The sequence below is a fragment of the Haliotis cracherodii genome, unplaced genomic scaffold (genome assembly GCF_022045235.1).
Source record: "Haliotis cracherodii isolate W230 unplaced genomic scaffold, xgHalCrac1.p SCAF_4, whole genome shotgun sequence".
Classification (NCBI taxonomy): domain Eukaryota; kingdom Metazoa; phylum Mollusca; class Gastropoda; order Lepetellida; family Haliotidae; genus Haliotis; species Haliotis cracherodii.
The window spans coordinates 2,346,025-2,366,500 of NW_027266297.1; the positions used below are offsets into that span (position 1 = coordinate 2,346,025).

Below are 20,476 nucleotides of genomic sequence, written 5' to 3' on the forward strand. Positions count from 1 at the left end.
TGACCATCATATGATAAACATAAAAGTCACTGTAGTTTTTCCAAAACAAATTAATGAACAAATTAGCATTTGAGAGAAATGTCTAACCATGCTACCAAACATCTAGCATTATATCAAGAGAATCTCCGACATTTGTAAGTGTTTCAAGCAATAAAATGTCCTATGTGCAGTTACCGCCCACTCTGCAGTGAAGAAGTCTGCATCGCTGATGTATTGACTAGCTCTCACGACGTCGTCGATGTCGGTGTAGAAGTCCACATAGTTCTGATGCAGAAAGCTAGCGAAATAGTTCCCGGAGAGGTGAGACTTCTCGACAACCTCCTGCAATTACAACACCACCACATACAGCACTGTCCGTTTGTTTCTGTTTGTTACTTATGCCCCAATCAGCAATACTCCAGGTAATCACGCAGCCTGTAAATAACCAGGTCATATTATAAGAAACACACCACACCACCGGGATATGGTTACATGGAATGAACCATGTGATCAACTCACCGCCAACAAGAGTACCGTACTGTCCCTGTTATAGGCCCATGTCTGAGCGCTAGTCCACCCACTGATTGACTTACGTTCTCCTTCTGCCAGCAATCTAGGCCATTTTCTCACTCAACTTAGAACAAATTGCAACAGAATTTATTTCTATAAATATTATTTATAATTGGTGGCCATATTGGATTATGCAAATTAGACATATTTCCCAAACTGGCGTTGCTTGGGACTTTTAGAATGTTGCTTTGGGGACCTTGTAGAAATGCATTGTGGAGAAATAAATTCTGTTGCAATTAGAATTGTGAAAGTGAAACCTTATTTTGCCTGGACTACAACCCGAAATTTTTAAGTCCTTGTTGCGATCAGTGAACTGCAATTCGGCTCACACAGACCAGCAAAGTCAGCCACCAAGCTGAACAGTAACAGCTGTCTTCACTTAAACAATTAGCTTCTCATTAGTTCTTCATTAATGTTTATTGTTTGCTTTGTATCAAAAAATCTGAGGTAATAAAGCATAATGAACAATCAGATATTTATGTTTTATGTTTGCTTGCTGCTTAATGCTACACTCAGAAATATGACTGTATGACTGTAAATAATTAAGACTGGATCAGACAATGTAGTGATTGACATCATGAGCATCGATCGACGAAATTGGGATACAATGACACACATCAACCAAGTCAGTGAGCTTGACCACTTGTTACTGCTGAGACCAATTCTAGTCCGGATTTTGTTTTTTGAGTGACCTTGTGTTCACGGAATGAGTTTAGTCTGTATACTGAGAGGTACCTGGGGACAAATCTCCAGCACCCAATGAAAACATCCCTTTATCTGACAGGGTACTCACTTCAGGGTTGAGGAGCAGCGGGTCCCTATTGTGTTCAGACAAGCGTGATGGCAGCTGGCAGTGGTCAGGAAACTCCTTGGGGTCCCCTCCTACAAGACGGTGGTAGAATGATTTTTATTTGTTTGTTTGTTGTTTAATGCTGCTCTCAGCTTTATGATGGCGGTCTGTAAATAATCGAGTCTGGACCAGACAATCCAGTGATTGACATCATGAACATCGATCTACGCAACTAAGATATGACGACAAGAATCAACAAAGTCAGCGAGCCTGACCACCTGATCCCGTTAGTCGCCTCTTACGACAAGCACAGTCGCCTTTCACAGCAAGCATGGGTTGCTGAAGACCTATTCTACCCCAGATCTTCACGGTGGGGATAGAATGAACATCATGATCATCTCCATCCTGAATACAGAATCTCGTCATCATGGCAACAGACTTCACCCAACATGCCTGAATATGAACATAGGCTGGAATAGGTTCCCAGTATCGGACAAAAGGACCAGTTGGTTACGTATGTAAGACCTAGTTTATCCTGTGTCATCTGGCTTGATAACACGGTTCACTGTGTATGTTATCTGTGATGTGGCAGTGTATATTAATTTTGACTGATTGTCATTGGCATCAATAATGAAGCACTCCTAAATGTCCAGATCTCATGTGACTGGATTGTTTGGTGGTACGTGACAACCAGAATATGGAGAGTCAAGAACACAACATGTGCCTCATTCAACACATTCAACTGTATTGTGACAAATTCTGGACATTCGTGGTGCACCAACTTATGTAATGAGGCCTCATATTTGAGGCCTCATTTTGGAGCACCAACATATTTAGTAAAATCTAAATATTTTTTACATTTGTATACTTATCCTGCATTACTCCGTATTGCATTTACTGCTGTCTTTGACAGAGTGACGAACTGTGTGAGATCCAGCTGCTGAAGAAAGTTGTCCCAACCAGCTCAGGAGGCAGCGCCCTCTCACAGTCGGCACGTGACCCGGAAGTCATGACGTCACACAAAAACACATAACTGCTTTAAACATAACATCTGAAACTTCGTGGGGAGGTAGCGTAGCGAAAGGGAGGGCACTTAGACTTCGTAATGCAGGATAAGTATACAAATGTAAAAAATATTTAGATTTTACTAAATTTTTTAACTTATCCTGCATTACTCCGTATTGCATCTTTATCAGACGGCATGGCCGGTGGGCATACCTGCAGATGTGAACCATATTAAACCCTCGTCAAGGTCCGATGAATCCGCACCGCATACAAGTGATGACCGGAACATCTACGACCATTCCTGTCTTCAGGAAACAAGAGTCGATGCAAAAACGAAACGCCCGAATAGGTAACCGAAATACAATGAGGCGTGTTGCCAAAATATATAACTTACCGAAGAGCGAAAGCGAAACGCAGTAGAGCCCTCTAATCTGAGGCGATAAACACCAGAGAGTTCGACGGGCCCCGCTCGGGGAATCGAAGAATCAGCGGCGTCGGCGGCAAAATCTACGACCAATCCCAAGAGCGAATGCGAAACGCAGGAGAGCCCTCTAGGCTGGAGGCAAAGAACACCGGTGAGGTCGACGGGCACCGCTCAGGTATCAGAGAAGCAGCGGCGTTGGCGTCGGCGCCGGTGTCCACATCTACTATCATTCCTGTCGTCAGGAAAGGAGAGTTGATGCAAAAAGTAAAACCCGGATAGGTGACAGCAATAGAATGAGTCGGGTAACCCAAAACTAAAACTGACCTAAGAGCGAATGCGGAACGCAAGAGATCCGTCTCGTCTGGGGTGATAAACACCAGAGAGGTCGACGGGCCCCGCTCAGGGTATCGGAGAATCAGTGGCGTCGGAGATAGATGACCTGTTGGGCTACAACCAGGGACCAAAACTGTGAACGCCGGCGACAACTTTCAAGGCTACATCACGGAAGTAGTGGATGGTGAAGGCGGTGTCCGATCGCCACGAACAGGCTTCCCTGAACGACTGGATGGAACAGTATACCGTGAAGAACCAGTGTAAATACGATCGCCCTGATCTCATTTTATTTCAGGTGATAGCCTTTGGGGGGAGGGTCCAATCCGGCGGCTCATAAGCTTTAAGGATGACCGTCCGGAGCCACAGGGAAAAGTATTCCGGCTGACCAACGACTGCGACGAAGGGGAGACCGGCAGAAAAAGGTGTTTCCTAGACTTGCGGCAGTCTTTAGATCGTAGAATAACCTTCAGTGCCCTTACTGGGCATAATGACGCTCATCCTCATCCTCGGCACCCACACTGGACGAGGGGGGAGGGGACAAGGAATGATCTATCAGGCTGTCCTGGGAGTTGAGTCTTTACGCTGACGTCCCAGTACGGTCCATGATGAACGGCGCCCTGGGTACCGCATTCGAACCGGGCACGGGAGACGTCGAGGGCGTGCTGTACATGGACTCGAGCGGCAGTAGTCAAAACCAGTAGAAACACCCGTCTTCTACTTAAGGTCGTAGAAGGAAGACGAGGGGAGTGGTTCGAAGGGCGTTGAAGACCACATTCAGATCCAACGCAGGCGGTCCGAACTTGGCCTTCAGGTCTTCAAGACTGAACGAGCGCAGCCAGGCCCGTAGGTCGGGAATTTTCGTCTTTCTCCGATCGTCCGGGATGGCCAGAACGGAGTAGATGGCGACCAGGTGTGTGGGGGTGGTAAGCCCTTCAACCGACGGGTGCTACGCAAGTACAGAAGGAACTGATCCAGGATCTGCGGTGACGCTGTCATCGGATCCTGGTGTTTGTCAGAACAAAATGCCTGGAACAAGCATCATTTATCAGCATACAGTCCCCCTGTAGATGGACGGTGGGCTGAAGCAATAGCCTTGGTCACTCTAGCCGAATAGCCCTTGGCTTTCTGCAGGTGTGTCAGGCGTGCAGACGATAACATGCGGGTATGAGGGTGTGGCAACAGACCGTGTGGATGGAGCAGAAGGTTGGACCACACCGGAAGTTCCAGGGGTTGTCTCTGGGTATGTTTCGGAGGTCGATAACCCAACTTCTGGCTGACCAATAAGGCGAGACCAAAGTCAATGGCAGGGGTCGAGTGGCCTGGATCTCTGAAGAACCATGGGAGGGAGAACCGGAGTCGGAAAAGCGTACACGCGTAATCCTTCTCAGGAACGATGGAAGGCTTCGACTGCCACAGCGGTCGTATCCGGCACAGGTGGAATGGAAGACGACAGCTGGCCACATTCAGATATGAGGCAAACAGATCTAGGGTTGGGGTGTCGACCGTTTGACATATTCTGGCCCGAAGCGCCGAAGATGGTGATTCTCGGGGGCGCCGGTCGAGTTTGTAGCGCCGGGAGAGGGGCGAGTACTCTGGGTCCGCAAACACCACACTACGGTGACGTCGTCAGTGGACACGATCAACAGGGCGTGACCGAGAAAGCACTGTCAGCAAGCGACGTCCTGGATAAGCCTTTATCTCGAGGCTGTTGCTGTGCCAATGGTGTTGATCTCTGGATCACAGGTGGTCACAATGTGGGCTGGTGTGGGCCACTAGCCACTGACAAGGTGGCAGGGGAGGTAGTCAGCAACAGGGGTCTGCGATTGCGTACCGTCGGTACGATTCGGAAAAAGGTGTGATCGCCTGCGAGCCAACCTCAAGTAGACGAAGTAAACCAGCTTCACAATCGACCGCCGGGGCATCGACGTAACCGGGTAGTAGGAAGTCGAGGCAATATGGCCATTGCACGAAGTAATGAGATCGTTTTCATCCCTGAAGCGGCGTATAAGTACTCCTGTTCTTATAACGAGGTGACGATGGAGGACGACAACACGATACGAGGCAGGTATGCAACAGGGGTCAGTGGGACGGCCGAGGGACTTTAAGTATCAAATCGACACTGTGTCCGGTAGTCAAGGCGGAAGATAGGAAGGTGTCGTAGTCGAAAAGATCAAACCGGACGAAGGAAGGCGATCTTTTCCATCCCTTGAACGCCTATAGGCGCTATCGTTCTTACAGCGAAGGGTTGATGAAACAAGGTTCCTCGTGACAGCCGTGTTGGTAGAGGAGGTCTATTGTTTCCAACATCCGTGCATGGATGGACTGCGACAGGCGCCTGGTTGAGTGGTAGCACCAAGCGTACAGGTAGACATGGAAACCAATCTGTAGAAATACATGGCACCCCTTGCCATGGTAAGTTGACCTAATTCCGGTCGGAGTTGTTGACAGTCCGAGTACTTGACACGTGACATGTAAATCACTCTGCGCAGTAGCCGAGAAAACCGCCTTGGAGTCGGAACTGAGGTGCAAACTCCACACACAGACAATCCTCAATGAACTGCGTGAGAGACGATCAAGTGGTGTACCCGAGTTTTGCGATAAAACACGGAACCCCATGGGCGTCGTGGAAAACCCGGTGAGCGCCGAGGAAGAGTCTCTTTCAGGAACGCTGGCGCTAGGGTAGGGTAGAACAGCGTTGGTGTCGGCGATGTCGACGAAGTAAACTCTTTGTAAGTGGATGTCGTCGTCGAATCTGATACAGACGCTGTTCACATGACGCTCTGTTTCGATGGAAACCCGCAGGTCATCTCTCCGGAATCATAGCGCTTTAAACGACGGGATTATGGATAACGTCTCAGTGGGCAAGTTGAATCAGACCAACTGTCTATTGGTTGAAAAGATTCCACCCAGGAAGTAGAACGATAGTCACGATCCCGAAGACCGACGGGAGAGTAGCGACAGGAGCGGCGACAGTTGTTTCACCATGCTTCTCCGTGTGACGAGTTATGAGACGGCAGCAAGAGAAGAGGGCAGTGGCGCCGGGGAGGCGATTGCCGATGGTGCCCCTTAAGCCGCAGTAGAAGATCGGATAGTCGGCTCGTTGATCTGAGCTTGACAAAGCTTGTTGATCTGGGCGCCGGAGGTCATCTTAGGCGCCGGATATATCATAGGCGCTTCTTCCGTAACTCTTGAGGCGCCGGAGTAGTCAGAGGCGCCAGAGACATTAGAGGCGTCGAAGATCATGAGATCAAAGACCTTAGAGGCGCCGGGAGCGCCGAAGACATCAGAGGATGCGGAGGCGCCGGAGCGCGGAGACATCAGAGGCGCCGGGAATGCACGAGGCGCCGGGAGCGCCGGAGGCGCCAGAGGCGCCGAGACATCGGAGGCGCCGGGAGCGCCGGAGGCGCCGAGACATCAGAGGCGCCGGAGGCGCCGGGAGCGCACGAGGCGCCGAGACATCAGAGGCGCCGGAGGCGCCGGGAGCGCCGAGACATCTGAGGCGCCGGGAGCGCACGAGGCGCCGAGACATCAGAGGCGCCGGGAGCGCACGAGGCGCCGAGACATCAGAGGCGCCGGAGGCGCCGGGAGCGCCGGGAGCGCCGAGACATCGGAGGCGCCGGGAGCGCACGAGGCGCCGAGACATCAGAGGCGCCGAGAGCGCCGGGAGCGCCGAGACATCGGAGGCGCCGGGAGCGCACGAGGCGCCGAGAGCGCACGAGGCGCCGAGACATCAGAGGCGCCGGGAGCGCCGGGAGCACCGGGAGCGCACGAGGCGCCGGAGGCGCCGGGAGCGCCGGGAGCGCCGGGAGCGCCTGGACATCAGAGGCGCCGGGGCATCGGAGGCGCCGGGAGCGCCGGGACATCGGAGGCGCCGGGAGCGCCGGGAGCCCCGGGATATCAGAGGCGCCGGAGGCGCCGGGGGCGCCGGGGACATCAGCGTTGATGTGGAGGTGTTGGAGACCGTGAACGGTCGTATGTCGTGCCAGGGGAGGCAGACTCTACGTTGGGAGCGCTGGAGCCGCTGGTGGAGTAGGAGACCGCGAACGGTCGTATGTCGTGCCATGGGAGGCAGACTCTACGTTGGGAGCCGCCGTTGGTGCTGGGAGCACTGCGAAGCTCCGCTGAGCGCTGCTGCCGTCAACGTAGGTGGGGGTCGACGAGCACGTTGAGCGAGGTGTGTCCTGGATACTCGCATGAGCTGAAGGATCACAGCGACGAATGACTGCAACATCGGCACTGCCTTGTGAAAGTACAGGGCGTCGTACAATCACGGCAGAAAGGGGCGGCCCCGACCAGATTTGTTCCCGCGGCAACAAGTGCAGCGAGGCAGAAAATCTGGAATTTAAGCAAAACATAACTATGTGGCAAAGCCACAAAGTGCGGGAAGCATAATGTGATTCAGAAACTTTGTATTTCAATGAAGTTTATGAGATCAAACAATGACGCTAAAAGGTAGCGAAAACGCATAGCTTTAAGCAAACACATAACCATGTGGCCAATCACAAAGTATGGGAAGCATAATGTGATTCAGAAACTTTGTATTTCAATGAAGTTTATGAGATCAAACAATGACGCTAAAAGGTAGCGAAAAAAGCATAGCTTTAAGCAAACACATAACCATGTGCAAACATGTAACCATGTGGCAAAACCACAGAGTACGGGAGACATAATGTAACTCAAAATCTTCGTATTATATTGAAGTTTATGAGAAGAAACAATTACGCTGAGAGGTAGCGAAAAGGCAAGGCTTTAAGCACACCAAAACAACATACATAAATGTAATGTATTACCCAAGCCCAAGAGAAAATTCAAAACGCAGAACACGACATTACGTGGCCACGTGGTGAATGGCCAAAATGGCGGGAAAGAAAACAAAATGGCGGGAACAACATTGCGCCCGTAAATTACTGTGACGTGAGCCACAGACGAGCGATAAACGTTACAATTTACGAATGGGAAGACCCTAAGGTCACGGCCCATAACAGGTAACAATGTAGCAGCATATAATGAATGTAGAAACACGCAAAATATAAAAAACAAATAATAAGCTTTAATTTCCACAAGGGATACACAGTACGTCCGTCCGTGGAGGTGACAAAGCAGTTATGTGTTTTTGTGTGACGTCATGACTTCCGGGTCACGTGCCGACTGTGAGAGGGCGCTGCCTCCTGAGCTGGTTGGGACAACTTTCTTCAGCAGCTGGATCTCACACAGTTCGTCACTCTGTCAAAGACAGCAGTAAATGCAATACGGAGTAATGCAGGATAAGTTAAAAAATTTGACTAATTGTAATGTCTTCGATGATCATAAACCTAATCATGTGTGTTTCAAAATATTTTGTCAATTATTCATTGATCTTGCAGGGTTATTTACTGATTTTACCTTTTAGTTACGTATCGGTAACTGGGTTACCTTAATGTTTCCACCTTGGTATCAAATACCAACATATCAACCATACTTGATTAGTAAAAAAAACAGCAATATAGCTGGAAAAGACTCACTCACCTAACATTTAGTATGTGCTCGTACGTAACAGCACTGAAATTGTCAAAGCTATAAGTACTGCCGTGATTCACCTTTTCATCTGAATAATGGTAACTGTCCCCTGATTTCTTAGAAATCAAGTGCCGCCTTCATGTTCATTCATGCCTTATGTGCCACCGGTGGGGCAGGATATGCTCATCAATTTGCTGGTATCATTTGATAGTGATTCATAAACACATGCTCATGACAATACATCATAGTCGGAATCGTACTCTGCTTTTGGCTTTTGAAAGGGTTTCATCACTTTAGTTAGATCCCCAAAACTAATCCCCTTGACTCAAAAATAAATAGATCCAGGAGAATCCCTGTGAGTGATATGCTCACGTTTACAGTACAGCACTTTGCCGATAGCGTGGAACAGGAAGCAGGAGGTGTCCCTGGCTCCTATTGACGACCCTGCCTCAGAGTTTGTGTCCTTTTTCTGACTGGTCTCATACTTGAGTCTACGTCCGGAGCCAGAAGAAGACTTCTTCGGTGCTGGTCGATGTGATGTACCCTTGGGCTTTAAGTCTAATGTATCTGCAAGAAAAACAGAGCAGCGCTATGGTAATTGGTATTCTTTCTGGGTCCAAATTCTCAGTGAGTGAAATAGAAATTGGTGCTTATGAGCACCATATAAACAGCAACCACCTGTGCATCCCAATTATCCACTGCGTCATACGTAGAGGATATTACACCAGCTTGAAGTATACATGGTATTCATGGTGCAGGGACCTCTGTCTTAATACTCATGAAAACATCTTTTCTGGCTAAACTATCATTCTAAAAAGTCTCCTGATTCTGTAAAATTAATCAGGGGCTCCCTTGTACAAAGTTGCAATAATTAACTGAAAATCTCAGCTTAATTTGTATTCAAGAGGAATATTGATAGGGGTAAAACATATCAGTGCACATGTTTCTGATATTTGCACAGTGTGCACATATTATTTTTCAGTTGTTCTAGACATTTCAGTGGCTGATTGTCAACCCTGACCTTTCCAGGACTACTTTTGCTATGTTCCTTTGTTCATATTTCGATCAACAAACACCATGTTTGTTTACCCTGAAATGCAGCCAAACAGAGGAAATCAAACTGAAGTAATTTTAACTGGTAATTTTTTATTGAAAAACAATATTTTGTTTTAAATATTCATCTCCTCTAGGTAAATCTCAGCAAACTGAAAATTATTTTACTCGGGGCATAAAGTTGAAATTGAAATTTCGATGTTCCCATGTTTAACATGGCAAGCAACAAGGTGAGTAATGGCCATATACATAGCTGCTTGTTTCAATCAAGAACTGTGTAATTTAATTAGATGGCTAATTCTAACACTGTATCATCTGACCAGAACCAAAATGATGCTATGGTCGCAATGGGTCCAGGTATTTATCCAAATAAAATGAAAATAAAAATAGGCAGGATATTCGCATCTTCTTGAAGCAAGAGAGATAACTGACTGTAAAGCCCAGTTAACACCCTTGCCCAACTTGGAATTTCCAGGCTTGATCAAAGTGCCACCAGTGGCTATGTCCCTTCTCTGTCCCTTCTACTGACCAATCAGATTCTATGTTTGATATCAGTTGCATTTGCTGCAAACAAAATGGCTGCGCCTAGTAAAAGAATCTGATCATAATCAAGATCTATATCGTAATAAAATGGTTCTTACTTCTTGAAGTGCATCAAAACATGTGAGCACCTTGATAAAAACTTGAAAAGATTTGAAAAAAAGAGAGTTGTCAGTACACATGCTTTGCACAGCAGTTTACGTACTGGATGTCTATTTCGTTACATGATTTTGACTGGACTATGCATAGACTCATTAGTGCAGCCAAAATATAACTCCATAAGTCACAGCCTATTTTGGCAAGGGTGGAAACTGGACTTTTAAAGTCAGTTAACTCCCTTGCCTCGGAAGGATGGGTCAATTGAGGATGCCAGCCGAGCGGTACTAACACATTCCTTCTGGTCTAGCTCCAGATACATCTGTGTACGCCTACCTTGACTACAGGCAAACTGCAGGGAATTGATGGCAGACCTCACGTCCCCTGCACTGGACATGGCTATAGACTCTATGACTGGGGAAGATGGGATGGCAGATATTGACCGCTGAAAAACATCACAGGTGTATGTGCCATTGTACCTCACCGGAAATAGTAACAGAGATAAAAACTAATAAAATTTGATACATATCTGATTGCTTGATATTTAAAATGGAAAGATTTTCCAAATATTCAGCAATGAAACATCATGGTATTCATGGTATGGGTGAGTGTAGATTGGTCAGCCGGAGGTTTCAAATTACAACAAAGACCTCTGAAGGAACTGATTTGATGGCAGTATCACAGGGGGAACAAATATTTGTTATAAGTACTGTGTTCTCTTTCATTGTGCAAAGACATTTTGAAAAAAAATGTACATGAATGTCCAATTATTGGTTTTGCATTAATGAATGCAGAGCTGCAGTCACAACAATATCTGAAGTAAATGTGACAATACATGTTATGCAATGGATTCCAAATTCAATTTAATTGGCAAATTTACAAGCAGCCTAGTTCTACATTTAAAATACAGCTTATCTCCTAATTGAGCTGTTTAAATACCATACTATGATCAATAAGGTGAAGGAAAATTAGGTCACACTGTTTTTAACTTGCTTTATGGATCTGCTGACTGTAAATATTGTTTTATTGTTAAAGAAAATTCAGAATTTCTCTAAAGCAAGTAAAAAAAAGAAGAGTGACTTAGAGTGGTCTGTTCAGTCAAAACCCAATTTTATTACTTTCATTTCATATAAAACACATACATATGGTTGGGAATGTATTTTAGGCAAAGGTAGCCCAGTGAAGGCTAATTCTCTGTGATGAATTACCTCTCTTTGCTGGTCATGGGTCTGCATCCCAGATTCAAACCAATTCTGATCTGTTTCGGTCAACACAATACTGTGACAGGATTCACAATAGTTCTTAATGGCTACAGCCTGTATCATCGCAGGCTTTCCTCCCAAATTAACCTGACACGCTTCGATACAACAGAAATGTCTTAGATGCAGCAAAATGAATTGAATATTTTTCAATAGAATGATCAGTTTAATCGTGGGAGGATGTCAGGTACCTGATTATATTCTGAGTTTGCGATCCGAGCCAATACTTTGACCATCATGGTTGGCGCCACAGGGTTGAAGCTGATACTCTCAATACATATCTCAGCCTGGAGGTCTGCAGGGAAGAGTTGTCTCTCATTGGATTCTCCACTTGTTGTGTCGCTGATAATGAACACCAGAGGGCAGCGTCCAACCTGTCTGTACTTCCTGATAAGAAAGACAACTCTTGTCATATCACAGAACAAGGTGTAGCCCAGCATATGGGATTGCTCAAATCAACATGATAGCTTTAGTCATAAACATCAAGTTTGAGGTTGGACGTCATTTTCATGCTATATTTTCCACAATTATTATGATCTGGTGTTGCATGCATTATCCATATCATAAGGCCAGTTACCATGGTTCCAAATATAAATGGGTGGGGAGGAAGGATTTGACGTTTTATTCCATTTCCTCATTAGCTTACAAAGCAATAAGGATGATAAGCAAAAACTTGATTCTTATGTATCCCCCCCCCCCCCAACCCTCCTTCCTTCGAATAAATGGACTCAAAGGCCAGGGCGACATTGGCTATGCCACCTCTGTGAGGCTGACAACACAATACAAAGGAGTACAAAGAGTACAAAATGTTGGAATGTGGTTCAAAAATGAAATTTGAGTTAAAAATGTACCATAACAGTATTATGTTATAAATGAATCCAACTTTAGGGGTAAGCCTGTCATGAGAAACAAGACAATCATCATGTTTGAGTTTACCAGCTTTAATACACACATCAAATGCTTGTATCATGCTTATATCATGCTTATATCATGCTTGTATCATGCTTGTCCCATGTGCACAGTACCTGAGTATGTTGTGAAATACTGAACTGTCACGGAAGAAAATGTTGGGTAGTTCCTGAAAATGGAAATAACTGTAATGACACAAAGACAAGTTACCTTGAACATGTGGAATGGAATCTGTTACTCAGTATGTTCAGTTTAAGGCACATTGTAGAGAAGATACAAAACAGTTCGTATGGACTGATGAATGAAACAGAACAGGTTGCTAATTTGTGAATGTTGTCCCAGTGGGGTCGTCCTAGTTCAAATGTGCCTATGTGACAAATCGAAACCCAGGTCTAATGCCTGATGAGCAAAGGCTTTCACCACTCAGCTACCCCACCACAGGGGGCGATTTAACTGCTGTCCCGTTGGCCTGTAGCCAATTAAAAATACGAAAGACTTGCTGAAACATAGAGTACATGGCCCGTGTGGGTTGTCAAAATTTCACCCTTTCTCTGTGCATGTTTAAAATTTTTAACTGAATACTGCTCGTGAATCATGTAATTTAGATGAGAACCCAAAAATCATCTTGGTAGAATGATGCAACCAACGGCCATTTTGTAATGTTCTGTACAACAACAACATCTTTAATTGCTCATAAAGTCGCCACGAAGTGAGGCAAATGGAAGCCAAGGTTTATTCTCAGAGTGCAGAAAAAACTGTTTCAGGAGGAGTTCTAAAATTTTCGGAGCCCCCTGGATAACTCAGTCGTGGCCTCCAAGATTTAGTTTTGGGCCAGGTAGTGTGGAGACGGGCCGGGTAGTGTGGAGAAGGGCCGGGTAGTGTGGAGAAGGGCCAGGTAGTTTGGAGAAGGGCCGGGTAGTGTGGAGAAGGGCCAGGTAGTTTGGAGAAGGGCCAGGTAATTTGGAGAAGGGCCAGGTAATTTGGAGTAAGGCAAGATAGTTTGGAGAAGGGCCAAGTAGTGTGGAGAAGGGCCGGGTAGTGTGGAGAAGGGCCGGGAAGTTTGGAATAGGGCCAGGTAGTGTGAAGAAGGGCCAGGTAGTTTGGAGTAGGACAGGTAGTTTGAAGTAGGGCCAGTTAGTTTGGAGAAGGGCCAGGCAGTTTGGAGAAGGGCCAGGTAGTTTGGAGTAGGGCCGGGTAGTCTGGAGAAGGGCCAGGTAGTTTGAAGAAGGGCCAGGTAGTTTGGAGAAGGGCCACGTAATTTGGAGAAGGGCAGGTAGTTTGGAGAAGGGCCAGGCAGTTTGGAGAAGGGCCAGGTAGTTTGGAGTAGGGCCAAGTAGTCTGGAGAAGGGCCAGGTAGTTTGGAGAAGGGCCAGGTAGTTTGGAGAAGGGCCAGGTAGTGTGAAGAAGGGCCGGGTAGTTTGGAGTAGGACAGGTAGTTTGGAGTAGGGCCAGATAGTTTGGAGAAGGGCCAGTTAGTTTGGAGAAGGGCAGGTAGTTTGGAGAAGGGCCAGGCAGTTTGGAGCAGGGCCAGATAGTTTAGAAAAGGGCCAGTTACTTTTGAAAGGAGCAAAACTGCTGGCTACATACAAATTTGTTGTTTATCTGCCACTGCACCAACCCATATAACATGTGTTAGTCACACCTCATAATGACTGTACATTAAAGTTTCACAATAATAAATTCATAAGTGAGAAAATGTACAACTTTACAAATAACAACATTTGGGTGTAGATTCTTACACTGTTATCAAGCTGGAGTGACGACAACCAAGTGATGAGAGGTACAGATACATGACATGTTGTAATCACGGTAATGAGCAGCAGATTAACATTGACAACAACAGGTAATAGATAACAAGTTGCATACAGATAATTGGATTAAGCCAGATGTACAGTAAGAATAACAAATAGCACATGGTAATGAAGCACACAGGTAATGAAGCCAGATGTACAGTAAGTACAAGGATTAAAAGGATTAAACAGCTGTGACAAGCTGATAGGCACCAAATTAAAATAGCCTATTGCTTGATTAGATCCTCATAGGTAGACCAGATGTAATACCCCTGATCTCTGTTGATCAAAGGCTTGTGACAGCGGATTTCTATAGCTTCTGAGAGTTTTCTTTTGGCAAAGTCCTGATGTTTGGTTGAGAGGATTTGGACTTTGTAAAACTAAATTTGGAACAGAATTCATGTTTAGTTAGGTGAGCTAAGAAAGGCGGTTAGGACCCACTGGAGCCCCCTGACAATGGCACAGATTTTGAGGTGGAATATAGAACACAGCTCAAACAAGTTCTCACCTCAATAAAGATTATCTTGTGACTAGATGAGTGGGAGTCGCCTATCTGCAGAGATGAGTATTTGTTGGCTCGGAGCAGGAAATTCTTGAACTGTGTGACTTGAGATTCTGAATAGCCAGTGTCTAGACGGGAGTGTGCTGGACAGAAAAGTACATAGCCTCACCATAGTATCTAACCCTCTTTGAACTGATGTGTACTTACTTGATAACAAGTGAAGTAAGGGAGGTAACCCTGGCGCCTGACATGAACAGGATGAAATACATGTTTTCTGAATGGCTAACTACGTTTATTATGTACAGTCAAAGAGACTGATTTATAAGCATGGAACAAACGATAGCAATATATGTGTTCTGGTCAGAACAAAAATACTGTGTGTGAAAATTCCTATTTGACATTTCCGTTAACCATTGCTAACATTTTAAAAAACAACAAAACAGAAACATTGCTCATAAACACACCCAAACATTGATCTGTTCAACAGAAACTTTTCACTACAGGGTCGGAACATTTCCACTGCAATTTATGTATCTAATTCTGATATATTTTCAGGGTCAGAACTAAATGTTGGCGGAACAAAAATATGCTTACAGGCCCAGTGAAATACCATGCTGCAATTAAACATGGATACCCTACATAGTATACTATAGCATAGCTGAGCAGACCACTACTTGTTTGGTAGGGTAATAAGTGCCATCTTTTGATGTCTTTTGGTAAGACGTGGCCAGATCAGACCACCAACCTTCCCTTCTCTGGTCAGACAATAAACATTCCAGACAATGGAGACAGTCAACACCCCACAAGGAGATACATATTCATTGCTTACCAAAGGAATTGTATGCTGAAGGCAAGAGCTGCTCAGAGTTGTAGCTTGGCTGTATTGGGTTTGTCCATTCCTGTACCTCTAGCCCGAGCTCCTTGCAGAGCACTTGGACAGTGGCAGTCTTTCCTACCCCAGCTGGACCTGTTAGAAGTAAGATGGGGGCTCCATGCTGGAGGTAAAGAGAGAGAGAGAGTGACGGAGAGTTTAACGCTGCTTCAAACACTCTTTTAAGTGATATCCTGATAGCTTAATACAGGGTACTAGTTTGTTGAATCCCTTTAGCAGGGGCATGGTGCTGAAAAAAGAATAAAGTAAATCACTACGAATAAAGATCATAAAACAACAATCATCAGATCCTGATGTGACTAAGGAGCATAACTCTACACAGCAACTTCTGATGACAGCATGCATGTCTTATCAGTCACAGTGTTAAGTAAACTACGGTTATAACGAACTCAAGGGGACCACTAATTTAAGTTCGTTATATCTGTCAGACATCTTGGATCAAGTCATATGACCACATTATGTTACTCGATAAATAACCCGATAATAAGTGTGCACTGTACATGTACTACGGTTATTCATCATACAGAACATCAATAAGGTGAGTTCGCTACATCCGTTAGTTGCATGTCCCTTATATCCATCAATTTTATATGATAAAATATACAGCAATAGCTGGGACAAAACAAACTTTTTGTTTTATTACTTGCCCGTGAAGATATCACCCATTTAATAAACATACAGCTGTTTTACACATTGTGTAATACCAAAACGCGTGCTTATGTACTCTCGGAACACGTTTCTAGAACAAATATTGAAAGCTCTTAACATCCCTTGGCTTATTCAACGACATTGCGTGTGGAGATAATAGATCACTGAGAGGAGCTTATGCACACTTGATAACTTCACCAATCTTGCTAGGCTGACGTCATATGGCCTTGTTTCGCCGAAGGATCTTGCAACACATTTCCACAAATTACGTCATCGGGTATTGTGACGTGATTGTTAACTTTGAGGTGCAAGGCCCCATTCCACAAGGCGATCGTACGGTAGTGCAATGACAGTCGTTGGTCTAAGTTTAAGTATGTGAGTTGCAATAACTTAAAGCTACGATAATTTTGTGAAACAGACGCCTGAATTCTAAAGGTGAGCCGTTGTATGGTATTAAATTCAAACGTTTCAACTTTTGACAAGTATTAATGTTAAACTCAATTGGATTATGCTGTGGATCGTGTAGGTGTCAGCCTATTCACACTTTTATGAAACTCGCGAGTAGTGGTGGTATCTGACTCGCTTTCGCTCGCAGATACCACAACTATTCACTCGTTTCATAAAATTGGTATTACTATATGTATCCGTCACTTCGTTATAAGCGTGCTCATTGTATGTAGTTTACCGTATCTTGCAATTAATGAGGTCAACAAGAAGTCTGTTCCTTATACATGCCAACATGCTGCTGGGTTTTAGGTTTTGCTTGTGAGTGCATGTCAGTACAAGTTAGGTTACAGCCCATGTCCAGTCTGGTATGTTGTCCCTATGTAACAGCAAATAGTTCACAGCAACATACGTCAAATGTCATAAAGTGGGTTTGAGTGACTCCAATCAAGTCTGCTAGGACTGCCTATTAGCCCAATCTCATTTACGTAGGATCGTCTTCTCGATATGACATGACCATGTTGCCTGTCCAAAACGTCTAACTTTGCATGCCATGGACTTTGCAACACCAATAATGCTAACAGCTTCTGGAATAAAAGTCAACATTTTAGTCTGGATACAAAAATGAAACATGGCAAACATAATTCAATCTTAACATATTATGTTTTTCATAGGCATGTTAAAGATGTGTGTAGTCATTAAACATGTTAAACTAGCCATGTGTAAAACTAACCTTTGGTGCCGACTTTGTCCTATCTCGAAGCCATGTCTCTACATCATCAACCTTCTTCTTGTGAACTGCTAAATCACCCTGGATAAAGAGGCAAAGCATAAGGGTCCATTCAAAATGAGAGATGTGCAAAAATAAATAACATGTAGACTGCTAAACATATAAACATGCCTAAGTGTAAGCATGGTAAGTAAGAAACAGCTGAAACATGTAGCTGTGTGTTCCAACACTGTTCAGCATCATTAACTTGTTTACACGACACATTTGGGTAGTATATCTTACCTTATTGCTAGGCTTGTGTTTATCTGCCCATAGATCATCACTGGATATCTTCTTGGGTTTCTTCCCTGTGGATGCTGTGGAAAGTCGATGCACAGGCTCAGGACGTACACTGTCTCTGGACCGCTTCTTGCTCTGAGACAGTGGAGGATCAGACAGCTGGGACGAACATGCTGGCTTCGATGGGAGGAACGCAGCAAAGTCATCAAATGATGAACTGACCCATTTAAGTGACTTCTAGAACCAGAAATTGAATTCATGACATGACAGGATTAATAAATTGTGTGACTCAAGCTTATGCATTACCTGCAGTCACTGCTAGCTTGAACTTGTCTTTCTGCATCAGAAGATTTAAGAGTTATGATGGTATATTATTTGCTCAGATAAAAAGACAGAAAGAAATTTTACTTGAACCAGGCTTCAGGCTACTGGTTAAATTCACAGATACTTGCATGGTTAGACAAAATAAAATATGTTCAGATGCCCTACCTTGCTGACCAGCCCAAATCAAGGGGCCTCCTATCCATAACTTTTTTTTCCAAATGAGATCATGACCCCAGCTTTCTTAACAATCCTGTTATTGTTAGTGTGTCATGAGTGAGCTTTTCATTCAATTATGTCAAACATTTGCTTAAAGGTAAAAAAATCTGGACCAGACAATCCAGAGATTGATATCACGAGCTTCGAACTACGCAACTGGGGTATGATGACATGCATCAACCAATTTGGCGAGCCTGACCACCACATCAACATATCAATACAGCTATGATACAGTATACAAGGTTTTATCTTCGTTTTATCCCAAGCACAGGGATAGAACTTGGTACTTATCCTACAGTTCTTGCCAAGCTACCCAGTAATTAAGGTATCATAAGGACTAGTAGAAATATGCCATTTAAGGGTTTTGCCTCATATTTTATCATTATAAGGAGTAGTGGTCTAAAACTGTTAGTTTCTATTCCTATAAGCACCTCCAATATTTGATTGTAAGGTCCTGATGAGACATTAGGGTCAGATGTACCAGTATTTACCATGTTTGCTGGAATTACTTCAAAATGACATGTCAAACCTCCCATTCTTGGATTATAATAGACATAATAGATATAATATGGTAAACCATGAAAACTCAAACATTAACAATCATGAGAATAAATTTCATGTAGAATGCTGTTTTTACAAACAAGATCAATGATATTGTGATAGCACAGACAAATCATTAGCAGTGTCTTGAGCATATTTAGGAAACAATCCTATGCACACACAGAAATTCCACACATGTTTTAGGAAACTTATCATCAATGTGATCAAGACAATGACTAAAGGTATCATTGGCAGGCACGGTACCTTCTTGGATGGGACAACTTTTACAATGGAGATATCTGCATCATCATCAAGATCTTCAATATCAGAGGGTCTGCTTCTGGACTTCTTAAGAAATCCTCCCAAAGTAGACTGCTGGCCATGTTTGCTCTGAAACATATAATATGTCCGTCAGTTTGTATTACATGTTATAAGCATGTTTGCTATAAACAAAGTTTACTGTATAGATCATGTTGACAACTATGAATATGGCAGTAAATTACAAAGAGTAGTAGCATGTGAAGTAACTCACAAGCACATCACGCTCATTGAACTGTAAGTATTGGAGTTAAAACTCAGCATTGCATCTGCAATATCTCAGTCCGCACCCTTCAGTGTGTTCACCTGATGTTCCACACTGGATGCCATTGGAAACCAAATTTTGTTTACTCTTTGTTTTCTCGTGGTTTGTCAACCATTTGAAATGTTGCTACACGTATTATCAGTTGATACCAAGGACAGATAGATGACTTGAGATGTACATGAAGGTGGCAATCATTCATTTATTCATTTTAGCAAAGATAACATACGTTTCATTTCATATGTATATTGCTACTGTTAGAAAGTTAGTTAGTTTAATTGTTGTCACTGCACTCAACAATAGTTCAGCTAGGCTATATGACTGGCCCATAAATAACCAAGTCTGGAACCGACAAACCTGTGATTAGTATTATGACAATGACCCACATCTCTGGTGTGGACATGCTTGTAACAGAGTAATGATACACATAGTGACTCATTGTACTGTCTGTATATCTGTTTGTTTGTTGTGTAAGTTGAACAGTAACGTCGCACTTCGCAATATGACGAGTGTTCTGCTGGCCAGTTGGATCAACTCATTAGCCTAGCTAAGCTTCAAACTGCCAACGTGTGTTCGATCCTCCAATCATCGAAATCCGAAAAAGTGCGCCCGGTAAATTGCACTATTCCCTAGACTGAGTGACAGACAATATACATAAGGCGAAGTTCATGGAACTGTTTCAGTTTTCGTAAGTTACTCTGTTAGTGTGACAACATCTAAACGGCTAACTACAACAAACTGTTACTTACCATTGTGTTTCCTCAATTCTACATTAACAACAGCGTAAGGAGTATCAACTGTACTCTCTAATTTCAACGTGTCAATACAGTATTTTCATTTGAACAAACGATACCACGACGGACATTCGAACGCGGCGCCATGTTTGTTTTTACCGGAAGCATGTACAAAAATGTGGAATTTGTCTAATGTGAGATACGGAATATTTTGAGGTAATTTGTTTTTTCAAATAACATGTTGATTACATCAAGTGTTGAAATATTTATGATGTTGCTACGTCTGTGCTGTGTTCAGTGTTCATTTCCATTACTTTTACCTCATGGCAACTCGTTGATTGCC

General features: G+C 44.2%; 1 protein-coding gene across 1 annotated transcript in view; it reads right to left on the reverse strand.

The window, feature by feature from the left end:
* LOC139478856 (cell cycle checkpoint protein RAD17-like) overlaps positions 1-20,275 on the reverse strand; it is a 31,078-nt gene extending 10,803 nt beyond the window's left edge. Inside the window, exons 1-12 of the mRNA XM_071261520.1 lie at positions 20,149-20,275; positions 19,084-19,209; positions 17,743-17,976; positions 17,464-17,541; positions 15,576-15,741; positions 14,753-14,889; positions 12,571-12,623; positions 11,737-11,932; positions 10,623-10,731; positions 8,970-9,164; positions 1,343-1,431; positions 175-321 (exon numbers count right to left, since the gene is read on the reverse strand). Of these exons, the coding sequence (XP_071117621.1) occupies positions 175-321; positions 1,343-1,431; positions 8,970-9,164; positions 10,623-10,731; positions 11,737-11,932; positions 12,571-12,623; positions 14,753-14,889; positions 15,576-15,741; positions 17,464-17,541; positions 17,743-17,976; positions 19,084-19,209; positions 20,149-20,151 (1,533 nt within the window). The 5' untranslated portion in view covers positions 20,152-20,275. The remainder of the gene's footprint in view (positions 1-174; positions 322-1,342; positions 1,432-8,969; positions 9,165-10,622; positions 10,732-11,736; positions 11,933-12,570; positions 12,624-14,752; positions 14,890-15,575; positions 15,742-17,463; positions 17,542-17,742; positions 17,977-19,083; positions 19,210-20,148) is intronic.
* Positions 20,276-20,476: the final 201 nt, after the last annotated feature.